This window comes from Chlorocebus sabaeus, chromosome 1 (assembly GCF_047675955.1).
Source record: "Chlorocebus sabaeus isolate Y175 chromosome 1, mChlSab1.0.hap1, whole genome shotgun sequence".
Lineage (NCBI taxonomy): Eukaryota > Metazoa > Chordata > Mammalia > Primates > Cercopithecidae > Chlorocebus > Chlorocebus sabaeus.
In genome coordinates this window covers 81711663-81725418 of record NC_132904.1, presented here as the reverse complement: position 1 = coordinate 81725418, position 13756 = coordinate 81711663, and the positions used below count along the sequence as shown (strand labels likewise).

The 13756-nt window shown below is 34.5% G+C and overlaps 1 protein-coding gene across 7 annotated transcripts in view; it reads left to right on the top strand.

Moving 5' to 3' along the window:
- The window catches only part of DLG2 (discs large MAGUK scaffold protein 2), a 2222296-nt gene that overhangs the window by 558603 nt on the left and 1649937 nt on the right, over window positions 1-13756 (top strand). For all 7 annotated transcript variants that reach the window (XM_008020354.3, XM_008020345.3, XM_008020348.3 and 4 more), the window contains one exon: window positions 8210-8284. In XM_008020354.3, coding sequence (XP_008018545.1) covers window positions 8210-8284 — 75 coding nt within the window. The remainder of the gene's footprint in view (window positions 1-8209; window positions 8285-13756) is intronic.

Sequence of the window (13756 nt, the reverse complement as noted above, 5' to 3'; positions counted from 1 at the left end):
TTTTGGGGTCCTGAAATTTCAGATATTTTTCACTAGCTGCTAGTTTGTTAATTCAAGAAAGGTATCTTTACAAATGAATTTTTAATATGTTTGGAAGAAAAAAGTGGCTTGTTTTAGAAGTCACAGTCTTTTATGTTTCCATGAGACTTTGTAGTTTATGATATAATAGAAAAGATCTGCCAATGAAGAAATATTTTCTGTAGTAGTAATAATATCCAAATTTTCCTTTTTTGGAAGGAGAAAAGTACAATTGTAGCCCATTCCTTTTTTCTCATTTGATTACTAGGATGCAATAACAGAATGCAAATAATAATTACATTAAAAATATTTCACAAAACTATATTTTTAAATCTTGTATTTAGAAGCTTAAATTATTGCATTTAACTATGCATAGTAATAACTCAACTTTGGAGATTGATAGTGCTTCAGAGAATATTGGGATATGCTTCCGTAAAATACTAAAATACCATATTATAATTTTTAGAAACATTTACGACCAGTAATTTCAAGTAAGTAATACCCGGCTGCAGAATCAGTTTTGGCTCCCAAATTTAGTTATCTTAAATTGCTGCAGTCTTTCAGACATTCTTTTCATCTTCTATATACTGACAAAAAAGTTACAAACCAAACTTAAAGTTCTTGACATTTTCTAGGCACTTTCATGTACTTTTTCTCATTTAATTTTCATAGTAACCTTGTGAGATAAATATTGCTATTTTATACTCAGATACCAGAATATAGACTCAGAGGAGCTAAGTGAAACAGGAGAAAGATCTCCAATTAATAAGATAGATATTAACATGTAAATTATATATTATTTATCTTATTACTATTAGAGTATATATCAGGCCCTTGGACATATATATTATATATATATATTATAATATTATATGATATAATATATATAACATATAATATGATATATATTATATATAGTTTATATATATAAAATATATATAGTTTTATAATCCTTACAATAATTCCTTAAGCTTTTATTTTATTCCTTGTTTTATTTTTTCCACTTTATGGATGAGAAAACTGAAACTTACAGAGATTAAGAAATTTATCCAAAGTCACAGATGTAAAAAGTGAAAACTCTGGCATTGTAACTCGGGTCCAGTGGATTCCTCATGGTATTAAACTCTCTTCTGTACTACCTAGGGTTAATGTGATGATACAATGAGCTGAGAGTGCATGTCAAGTGCCTGGGATCTAATGGTGCTCAATATATTATTTCATTATACATCTAGGAAATACCTCCTGAGTCAAAGCCCATTGTCCTCTCCCCATTGATACCCTGAAATATCAAGTCACAACAGTGGTTTCCATTTATCATCTTTTAATGTGGCCGGCCTGAAAACTTAGAGCCTATTCCACTCATTACTGTTAATCTGGGTAGCTAGGTGCTTAGAATATTTTAATGTGGAGTGTTTAATCTTCTTATGCACTAGTTAGCCACAGACTGCACCTCTGTCAACCTGGGCAAATGTCTGCCTGAAGTCACAAAGCATTTTGAAAAGTGTTGAGGATGACTCAGCACCATCATCACTGCCCACTGAAAACCCCTTGTTCTCAACATCCTTTGGAGAATAGGTCAGCAGCATTTTCTTCATTTACAAAAGAGGCAAATTCATGACTCCCCAGCATGGCTTCAGTTTTAGTAAGGATTTCCTCAGAAACAAATTAGGCCAACTTATTTTAAACATCTTTTGAAGCCTGAGAAAATAAAAAGAAGCAAATGGAAGGATAAGTCCAGGAAGGGATGAAGTCATATGTTGAGGAATATGCCCAAAGTTGAATGAAAAAAGTTAACACTAACCATGAGTATATTTTGCATTTGTAATTGACACATTGAACAAAGGAATACTCATGGGATGTAATAATAGAAGTCATTTTATTTTGGGGTCCCTAGTGTTTGTTTAAAATACCTTAATGTCAGTGGTCCTTACCCTGCCCTCTAAATGAAAATGGGTATTCTCATAGCTTTCCATTTACAGGAAATGAAAAGTCTGACAATCACTTAATATCACAAATACAGTCCCAATGTATTAATTAAAATTGCTCAGTCCCACATATTAGTCAAAATTCTGAACACATTCCAGATGAAAGATTCTCTTTTTTCTACTATGGGGTCTTCAGATAGGACATCTGCTTTAGGGCAAGTGGATGCCATAGACTTCTCTTTTCATCTTTTTCCTATTTACTAGTTGGATCTTCCAACTAGTAAACTTGGATCCTTCCAAGTTTGGAGCATAAGAGGGAAATAAGAAAAGGAGACAAGGAAAGTTCTTACTGAACTGGGATTGTTGTGTTTTTTGCCCTCCGAGCCTGACGTATAATAACAATGATAAGAATAACCAAAAAGGAAGAAAATTACTGGCAAATAGTGCTGATTATGTATAGAAATAGTTTTAAGTGTTTTACTTATAACTTTTAAAATCTTCATAACTATGGCAAAGAGAAGTAAAGTAACTTGCCTAGGGTTACATCGCTAGCAAACAGTGGATCTGGGATTTTAACGCAGCCAGAAAATGTCTGGCTCGAGTTTTTCCCTCATGGACACTTTCATGGGTCTTTGGAAGTTTCCCCTTCTGGGCCTAAGTCTCCTATGATGTGGATGATGCATTTTTTTAGCGTCAAGTTTTACAGCAACCCACCCTACATGGAGGGTTGTCTTGACAGGTGTTACAATGGCTCCAGAATGAATCTTTTGCCTTAACAAACTGTGAGAGTGCAGGCTAACCTAGATGAAGCCACTTCTGACTTAACATCCAATTTGCTATGTTATCTCATTGGTTAAGCTTCTTAGGTGAGAGTCAAATTCCAGTGTAATGACCTCCTAAACCCAAGGATGTTATGTTAAGCTCTAGGTGCAGTCTCATTGAAGTTTCTTTTGCTAATTGTAGGTGATATGTAAGACTTCTCAACCCCTCTTCAAAGAAATTCTCCCCTTTTCTAAAGCTTCAGTCATCCAACTTTTGTATACCAGCATTATGTTATATTTATAGATAAAATTTAGGATCCTGAAGTTGGTTCTTGGTAATTTATGTGAATATTGCACACGTGGTCTAGCCTCTTTTGGAATCTCATTTTTATATCTTGGTGTCTTAGGACCTCCAATGTAGCATTTTGTGCACATATTTCCACCTATAATGTATTTTACATTAGCACATGGCAAGATTTGATTTTCTCTTTTTTTAAACATCTCACTCTGAAATTACATATCTTTATGGCAAATTAGAAAACTAATTCAATGAAAACCTTTATTTTGCCAAAATTTTTAAATACATGTATACACACATAAATCATATTTGTATGTATATATGTATCTATAGACACATGTGGATGATGCATAATGAACATGTTATGTGTATGTAGACATACATACAAATGTAGATACATATTATATATCTTTATTTAGAAATATATGAAATTGATGATTTGGAGGCACTTTGGGAGTCATTTTTCCTCAAATTTTTTGGAATTTTTTTTAACTCTTGATGTGCTAGAGAGTATATTAGACTGGAAGTCAGAAAAACTGCTCTAGTAATTTTAATAACAAGAATTAGCTCATAAAATAATTTTCAAATAATTAAAGCTTTATAATTACCCATTACATTTCTAAAGTACTTTACAACTCATAGTCCATTTGCACACACATTATTGCATGTCATTTTAGTTCTGCATGCAAAAAGTCACTTAGTTCTGCTCCTTGGGCTTCATGTTTGACCTCTTTTTCTTCATCTGTCAAATACTTTAGAGTCTCAGGGATGAGTAAGACAGCTGAAATGCTTGTTCAAGATTAAACTCAGGAGGGCCTCTTGTGTGTTTCATAGGATCTAATCTGGGTCCTTCCATGTCCACTTCCTGATAGGACTCATTTATCCCACACCCAGCTGTCCATTTTGTCTTGTGAAGAAGAGATAAAGGGAAAGGCTGAAGTCAGCTCTCTGTATAGCATAAAATCATTCTTTCTCCTCAGTCCCAGGATTCTGAGGTCTAGAATTGAGAAGTTTCTTGACAAGGCCAATAATGTCTTTACTTTGCACTATCAGATGGTCCATTGAGACCTTTAGCCTGTAACGCCCTCTTCTTACACCTTCGCCTCCTTAAAACTGTATTGCAAACCTGAAGTGTCTCTTCAACAAAGACATTCCTGAGTTACCCAGCCAGAGTTAAATACTTCCACCTTTTGCCTCAATTCCTCTGTATGATTTTCCCTTACTCTTGTTAATTTCTTACTCCTGCCCCAAGAATGGCTGCATTGAATATTTTTGATCTGTCATGTAATGGTTTATTTATCCCATATCAGTAATATTGCTTTATAACTGCATCTTCATTGGTTTATTTTTTTTTCCTTAGAATAAGTATTTTTTTAGACACATACTGAGTCTTGTTATATCCTTATTCCTAATGCAATAACTGGCACTTAGTAATTGCTCAATAAATTCTTGTTGACCAACTACATGAATGGATGAATGGATAAATGGTCCTGTTGTTTAACCCTGTTTTAAACTCAGCACATTGTATTGTATCTCTTAAAAAGTTGGGAGCTTTTGGAGAATACGGATTATTTAAATTTTTATAGCTCTGAATTTTAAATCTCTATATATACCCAACTTACCATTCATGGAGTGTATTTTGGCAAGTGAGGGATGGGTAAATGAATGAAGAAATATGTGTACAGTCCTATCATGCAACACTTCGCAATACCACACCCCCACCCGGAAAAAAGAGACTCCTTTGATTATGAGGATCATTTTACTGTGAACAGTAGAACAACAGAACCTTTCAGCTCTTACTCTGCTTTCAAAAGAACATGCTATTTTAATGAAACATTTAGGTCAAAATTTTATTTGGATGAATCATCTCTCACTCTGCCACACACAACTTTTTCTGAGGATGAATTGTCTATATAAGCCAATGTCTTATAAATGTCTATATAAGCATTTTCTAAACTCCAAAGCACTCTGTGTACAAGCCCCTGATACATGAAAAAATATTCCTATGTCTTTGGAGGGATGGGATGGTTTGAGAAGAAAATCTTTAGAGTTCTTGAGGTCACTTTTCAAGTTCTTTGTAGTTACATATTTATACAATCAATCTTAGGTGTAATTGTTCAGTATATTTAGCTAATATTCTCAGAGTATTCTGGAATGAAATGTCAAGATTCTAAAGTGAGAAACAGACAACCAAGGAAGATTAAGAGATTTGAAGACATCAACCTGTTTTAGTGTGAGAAATCAGGTAATAATAGAAGACAAAACAGAAACACACATTTCTACCTTTCTTTATCCCATGCTGAGCACCGTAGAAGTTGAAACACACCTTATTTATGCACCTGTCATATTTTGTTTTTAAAACACCAAGACCCATTGATAGCTTTGTCTTTTAAGAGGACATGTTTTTAATGGTCAGCATTGCAAATCCCCGAATCCTGGTCTAGTCACGTATCATTAATCTACAGGTATAAACATCCTGTATAGATGAATGGGAGAGAAGGGAGGAGGGAAAGCTTTATCTTTAGGGGAATTTGTCTCCAACTTCTATCTTAAGTCTTTGCTTAGAGAGCTAAGTTGTCCCTTGAGGGAATTCTAATGTTCTCCCTTGATTTTTGGCTTAAGAATTAACTAAGCGTTAGACATGAGAGTGTCCTTTCCCCTAGTGTTTATTCTGGTTCTAGCTGGGCTTCTAAGGAGGTGGCCTCCTACTCTTTTGAGCAGGAGGTAGGCCCAAACTCTGCTATGCCACAGTGTACACATTGAATGTTAAAAAAAGATAAGAAGGAGAATGAAGACTTCGAGGAAAAAAGAATTTTAAGTCCCTTTCCTTCTCCACCTACTGTGGTGGGTTCCTTGACCCATGTTAGATCTTGTCTTCTTTAGAAGTAGAACGAAGTGGTAGACAAAACATGAGGTTAGGATTTTCAATAACCACACTTAAGTGGAAGACTCTTTCGAGACCATCTAGTCTAGTGGTTGTCAATCTTTGCCAGCACTGAAACTCATAGGGAAATAACCATTTCCTGTTCATATTCCCAAGCCCCTAAAAGATGTCTCATCAGTAAATCAGAATGATAAATGATCTCAACTGCAGGGTACATCCCTTTGGTAGAGAAAACCAAATATTAAATTATTGGTGGAACTATACAGTTTGAGAAAGATCTTTGGGTAAATGTGGCACTTCCTCTCTCCACATTGAATCATGGATCCAATACAACTCTCTCATTTTACCAATGAGAAAAGTGTAGTCTAAAGTGTAAAAGTGAGTTTTCCAAAGTTCCACAGATAGATCAATGGGAACATTAAACTAAAATCCAAGGTTCTAACTTCTAGTTCAATGTTTTTTGCTTGTCATTCAATAGGATTAAAGAATAATTTATGTTCACATAGCATCTGTCTTCAGTAGTCTTTTTTGTTTGGCCTTGTAAAATCACTGTTAATATTCTTAGTTAAAACACTTACGAGAAGACCTTAGTGTCAGAAATCAGGTAATAATAGAAGACAAAACAGAAACACACATTTCCACCTTTATCCCATGCTGAGCACCGTAGAAGTTGAAACACACTGTATTTATGCACCCATCATATTTTGTGAATATGTTGTGTGTTCTAATTAGTAGCTTTCTTGCAAATTGTGATATAATGATCTGAGGAGAATCTATATCTATTATCTGTGAATTAGGCAAGATACTAACACTGTTTCACCAAGAGCATTTCATGGCAGCAAGCACATGGCCAAAATTAGCTTAAAATTGTGGTTATCTGACACAAGTCCAGTGTACCTTCTGTACTCTGATGCTGCTGCATATCGTATTTTGTTTCAAACAAGAAAACTGATCATGGAGATTGATGATATAAGTTTATTTTTATGATGACTTTTTCCATAATCACTCATACAGCATTTTAGGGCTTAGTGATGCCTTAAAAATAGATCAACCAAATAAAGTTGCCCTAAAAAGCTTACAAATCACAGACAAAAATTTTAGTGTGATAGGAGTACTGAATTCAGTATTTTATTCAGTTAAATCAGAAATGTTACGATCATTCATTAGACAAAATCAGATTGGATGATGACATGCCTTAACACCCATTAAAGAGACAGTCTAAAATAACAGAGGCAACTTCTTATAAAAGAAAGAGCATACATGGACACCAGAGTCAGCCAGTCTTGCTGCGATCTCAGAGATGCTGCTGTCTAGTAGGTTGAGTTTTAGCCAAGTTGCTTAACCTCTCTAAGTCTCTGTTTTCTCCACTACAAAGTGAGCATAATACTCTTACTTATGTTTATTGTGGGAACAAGTAATAATGTGTCCAGAATAGTGCCTTGCATATTTAATTGCTCAATAAATCACAGCTGTGATTTTTATGGTGATTATTAACATTATCAGTATGCCTATACTATCTCTGAGAATACAATGAAAGAAATAAAAGATAAAGCAAGGCTTATTAAAATCCTTCCCCCCCTTTTGGACTAATCAGTTTTCTTTATCAAAGGGGTGGAGCAGTATTGTTGGTGAAAGTAAAGCACTGTATTATTTTTAAAAGCCCATTAGAAGTAAATTTACAGGAATTACAACAAATGTATAACAGTTAACTAGAGATAAATTTCTTTTGTAGAAAGAAGTGCCTAGAAAATGGCTTAGAATGTCAAACTTTTGACTCCTTGGGAAAATTGTTTTATTTCTCTGCACTTCAGTTTTTGATGTGATAAGAAGGCCTCTAAGATCTGTCCCTTTCAACCCAACATTCTGGAGTTCTATGAAACACTCTAGAGAGAATCACCATCACTAGCTTATAGTCTGGAAACAGAGACAAATAAACAGTCATTCTATACCTTGACTCATGTGATTTCACAGGAGTACAGCATGTATCAGGGTTGATTGGGAGTCTGGAAGAGAACAATCAGCCTATGGGTTATAAGAGTTCTCAGGTGGTTGGTATTGAAGCCTGGAAGGTCATATGCTGAGACAGCCTGGTGCCAAAAACGTAGTCTTTAGAGTAATAAAAAAGGAAAAGGATAATTTCTTATCCTTTGATAAGAGTAGAAATTATGTACCTAGTTTTCTGCAGCATTGCACCAACAAAGCATTCTCTCTCTGCTATGATTATAAATAAGGTAATAAACATTGATAATAAACATGTCAGCTAGTATATATACATACTGGCACATAATAAATTGAATATAATATCATTTTTACTTATTTGCAGCAAAACCAAGGCAGATGCCCAGCCCAGAATTGTTCAGTGGAAGCCCCTGCTTGGATGCCTGTCCACCACTGTACTGTAAGTTTGATTATTCCAAGCTTGGCCAGATTGAAGGATAAATGTTTTTATGTTTTGGAATAATCTTAGTGGAATGAGCCAGAATGCTCTCTGAAATTTTGGAGTAGAGCAAATATTTTGCAAAGAGAAAGAATAACCTTTCAGAAAGCTTTGCATTATAAAAAATACCAGTGATTAGGGATTCCATGCATTTTGTCGGAGTCAGGATAACTTGGAAAGGATTACTTTAAATGGGTTATTGATGAGTTAGAGTTGGAAGGTCATTAAAATGAATATATTTGCACATATATTTTTCAGGATAGCTGCATATTCAGCAATATTTGATTTTAGATGCCTTGAAGAAGGATGCTTTCTCTTTTGTCACTCTGTCAACTGCTTAATAGTGATGAGCACACAAACTTGCAATTTTCAAGTCTTCCTGGTGTAATAATAGTCTCTGCATTTGCGTAATATCTTCTACCAGAGAATTTTCCAGTGCCTTAGAAACAAACAGGTACTATGTCATTATCCTTGTGCTACAGATGGGAGATTTAAATGTAAAGGGAGTAAGAATAGTGCATCAATTGTAGTGCTGGGAACAGATCCCAGACATCCTACCTCTCCTTTCATGTACTCATGCTAGTACTCTTTGCTCTGAAGGGTGTGAAGAAAGTGGCTGAATGTATGATATTCTGTAATACATGGATTGCCTAAAAGAAATGACAGTGATATCTCTTGGAATTATGTATACTGTAAATGACAGTTTGGCTCTCGTGAAATAATTTGTGTGTGATGGAAATAAGAAATTCGAAAGTTACCTTTTGGACATTCTCATTTGACTCCCCTCGTAGGCAATGGAAAAGTAATATGTGGAGCTTCCTAAATATCCTTATCTATTGTTGAGGTACTGGGTGCCGAAAGATACGACTGGACTAACATAGCATGTTTTACAACTATGTTAGCAGTAAGCCTGGTGGAACCTGATTTTCACTCAGATGGTGTAAGAGATTAAATTTTTCCCTCAGTTTTTGTTTATCTGTGGCAGGAAGAGAAAGTGGGATCACCTTTAGTGAAGGAGAGATGCTGCTGCTAAATTTTGGAGGTATTCTTGCTGTGCAGAGGGAGCCCAGACATGCTGGAGACTCAGAGAATAAAAATGTTAACATTTTGAGCAGATGGTCAGAGGAGAGTACATGCTTAGGGACTAATTTTGATAGAGAAAGGATGTGGTTTTTCTGGTTTTGTTTTTGTTTTTTATTTTTGAGACAGAGTTTTACTCTGTTGCCCAGGCTGGAGTGTAGTGGCATGATCTTGGCTCACTGCAGCCTCTGCCTCCCGAGCTCAAGTGATTCTTGTGCCTTGGCCTCCCCAAGTAGCTGGGATTACAGGTGCATGCCACCAAGCCCAGCTAAATTTTTTTGTATTTTTGGTAGATAGGAGATTTTGCCCTGTTGAACAGGCTGATCTTGAACTGAGAAAGGATGTGTTTTAATAATTTTATTATTTGTTCATAAATAGAACACTTCTTTTATTGTATCCCTGATGATATCATTTCATAATTACTGATTCCTACATCTATTTCTCCATGGAGACAATGTATTCTTTGGGGTCCTGGTATATCCACAGCTAGTAAAATCCCTGGTACATGGGAGAAATTCTGGGAAGTTAAGTTTCAATGGGTGAATATCCTATATGTTGATTTTTCTCTTTAGTAAGTTTTTAAAAATTATTTTACAACTCTAATATTTCTTGGTAAAGAGGATTAATAATGGTATTTTACCATCTTAGACTGGTAGTTTCTATTTCTCCTCTTCATTGTTCTTTAACACTTTTCTCTTAAGAGAATATCATAGAATACATGTTTTCAGGAATTTTGTTTTCAAGCTACAAAATTTAGTAATTTCATTCAGCTGTGTCTAGTACCATGCCAATTGCTAGAAATATAAACATGAATAAGGAAGTAATCCTATGTAAATCAAATACACTCATGTATAACATCAGTAAGAATTTCTGATCCTTTAATATACTGGTAATTTAAGCCCAAAATATTAATATAAGAACTTTCACATTTTATTACTTTGTGCAGTCTTGTTGCAAGGAAATGCATGACTAGGATTCTGTCTTTTGAATTATTATAAATTGTTCATCCTTCATTATTCCCTTGGAGTTGAACCCCTTGGGATCTGGGAATCCCAGCTTAGGTCCTAGTTCTATTGTAGAACCTTAGGAACAAATAAACAACTACATTTAAGACTCTTCCTGAAGATCACAAGTCAGAGTGTCAGCATTAAAGTCTTATTCTCAGTGCTGTGGTCAGGTGAGAGAACAGAAAGTAGATGTTTATTTTTCATTTCTGTCATAGAACTGGGGACTATTGGTTTCATAAATTTCCTTTGCTATTTACATAAAAGTAATTATATCTCCCAGTGAAATACATATTTTCTGAAGGAGCTGTGCAGCACATACTGATCTGCTTTCTCTGCAGAGAACCCCCAATCCACAGAGGTGTGCTCCCAGTGGTCATGTTTAGATTATGTGAGCCTGCCCCTGGCCAGGACTGACTGATCCAGGGCATAGACATTTGATTCCAGCTGGACCAGTTGAAATTTTTTCATGGGAATTTGAAATTTGTAATGGAGATATACCAAATACTGGTAATCGTCAATATTGAATGAATCATATGAGAGACTAGTTTGGAAAAAGTTACGTGAACCTCAGTTGCTTAGACCTCTAAAGCTGCTTTGTATCTGCCCTTCTTAGGTATTATGTACTCAAAAGTCTCTTGGATTCTGTGAAATGGTCTCAATAACTTGTTAATAATCAATGTGACTTCTTTCTCAATTACTTAGTTTTTTAAAAATTTATTTATTTTTGATAGGGTTTGTTCTTTGATTTACTTGCAACCAAAAAGAAAAAGAAAATAGTTTAATACTACTAGTCAGCAATGTTTATTGAGTCTCCCCTAGAGCTAGTGTAATAAGTAGTAGTCTCAGAAAAAAGCACTAACACTGGGATTTTGATAATTTATAATCTATTTATTTCAAATATCTGACTGTAGACAACACTTGGGTATATTTAAAACATGATGAAATAATTTGATAATAACTTAATTCACCTTATAGAATAAAAAATATGGGCAGTCAAGTCTACAATTAACATACACATTTATATAACCAAAAACTATGTATGATATGTATGGAATTCTGGTATTAATATTCATTTGATCATCTCTCCGGAAATAGTGAAAATCTTTGCCTTGTGCTTAAGAGAAGTCTTGGCTGTCTTAAATTCTCCAAGGACTGAAGCAAGTTATAAATAAATTAATACATACTTACATGCCTAATAAATTGATAGTCTCTATTATCCTTGTGCATTTTTCAAATTCAATTTATTCTCTCCTACATTCCTTTCTCCACTGTCCTATTCTTGCTCTTTGTTGTTCTATTCTGGAATGATTGTATCCTCATGATTAGGCTTTATTACATTTTGCAAAAAAGCCTTGGTTTTCATGTCTGCATTTGCCCCAAGTTCATTTTGAGTGCAGAGCTTTTATCATTGGATTTCTGACTTCTCCAGATTGCTTTGCAAATGTCTGTCACCAGTTACATATTGCCTTGACAATGGCGTCTATTAACTATTTGTTCTCTCTCTTCCTGGATTTTTTTTTTTTTTTTTTTTTTAGACTCGTCCTTTTAGTAGTAACTATAATGTACAGATTGGGGTTTGAACAGAAAATAAATTTTACTCCCTAATAATTGTTTAGAAACATGGACATAATTAAACTTTCTGATTACATGAAATATCTTTTCCCTAGTGAAAAGTGTGCCAGTTTGTTTCTCCCCCATGTGTGGCTATATTAATCACTAGAATGATAGCCTTCCTTACCATTACATTTTAAATTTAAATTGATTATATGCCTTATTGGTTTGTATGACCATGAATATGAACACAGTAGCTACCTGAGCTTCTGCCATCTGCAAACAATTGAGAAGATGTCCACAGGTTCTAGGACTCAACTGAAGAAAGATAGCTCTCTGAATCTGAGTGAACTAGGCTAAGAATTAGCATTTGGCACTTGTAATTAAAGAATTTTAGATTTGACCAGCTGTAAGAAGCTTCAGTGGCTGCTGCATTTTAGAGCATGTTTGTGAACCACTCACTATGGCTATGGCCCATGCATGGATTTAATCATTTTGAGGAATATCCCCAAACTGAATTCTGAATCTCCTCAATTCTTAGTTATTAGGTATACTCAGAAATGGCTATAATGTGTGATTTTATCAATTAGACATACAAAATATAAATACACATGATTTGGCTACAAAAATTCTTTTTCGTTGCACATTTGCACACCTCTTAGTCACTGGAAATTAATGCTAGGAAAAGAGTTTCTAAAAGCTAAGTTGACTGCTATTATGGAACTTATAGATATTGCTATATCTGTATGTTTCTATCACTATATAATACTATCAGCAGATATGTGAAATATTTTCAAATGTAAGCATTTATAAATTAGAACACTGAATTCTGAGTACGTCAACTCTCATTTACTTATTCAAGAAGTAGTTACTGAACATGTATTTTAACTGAGCCTTGGATTTCTCAATGTATAGCAGAAAACAATATGTATAAATAAATTATAATTATATTTGGCAACACATTATTTAATAATGGTCTATAAAAAGCACTATAAATTTTCCAAATGGGAAATTGCCTTAAGATGGATTTTGGAAGACAAAAGATGCAATATTTGGTCATAGTTAAGGGTACACCCTTTAGAATTGAATGAGATTTGTGTTAAAGTATTAACTCTTCCACTAGTCAGTGGAAAGAATAAAGTATTAGTCTTCTCCTAGTAAGCTGTATGACCTTGGACAATTTACCTAATCTGAGTTTATGCACACAACAGGATATTTTGAGATTTACATGAAATAATGCATAGTAAGTGTTAACATAGCACCTGGCACATAGTTAAGTGCTTAGTAATTGCTAGAAGGAAAGAAAGAAAAGGATAGGTCATTCCAGAAGGGAGTGCATGGGGCAGGATAAATTGGTGAGAAAGAGTGTAAAAAACAGACAATAACCCAATACTAAATCACGGGTACTCATTTAGACCTATTTAGGAGAATCTTTTCTGGAAAAAGGTTCTAGGAGCTAATGCACAACTCTTTAAGACTTTGAGAGCAGAATCTTGCGGTTCTTAAAAAAAAAACAACTTTCTGTTCTCTGACAGGCAGGAACCGATGATATAGGAGTGTCATATTAATGAGAGCTATTTATATTCTCAGTCATTTTCATTTTTGTTTGTATACAGCCATTTTCAAGGAGTGGGACCAGGATTTCCTTTTCATTTAAAAACACTTTAACATCTTCCTACTATGTGTCTCTGGATTATGAAAGTAATTTCTTTCTTTCATGGGAAATCAGTAAAAACAGATGCTTCTCTTAGAAACCGGAGGAGATGTTCTTTTAAAGTGTTAATTGTTCCAGCAT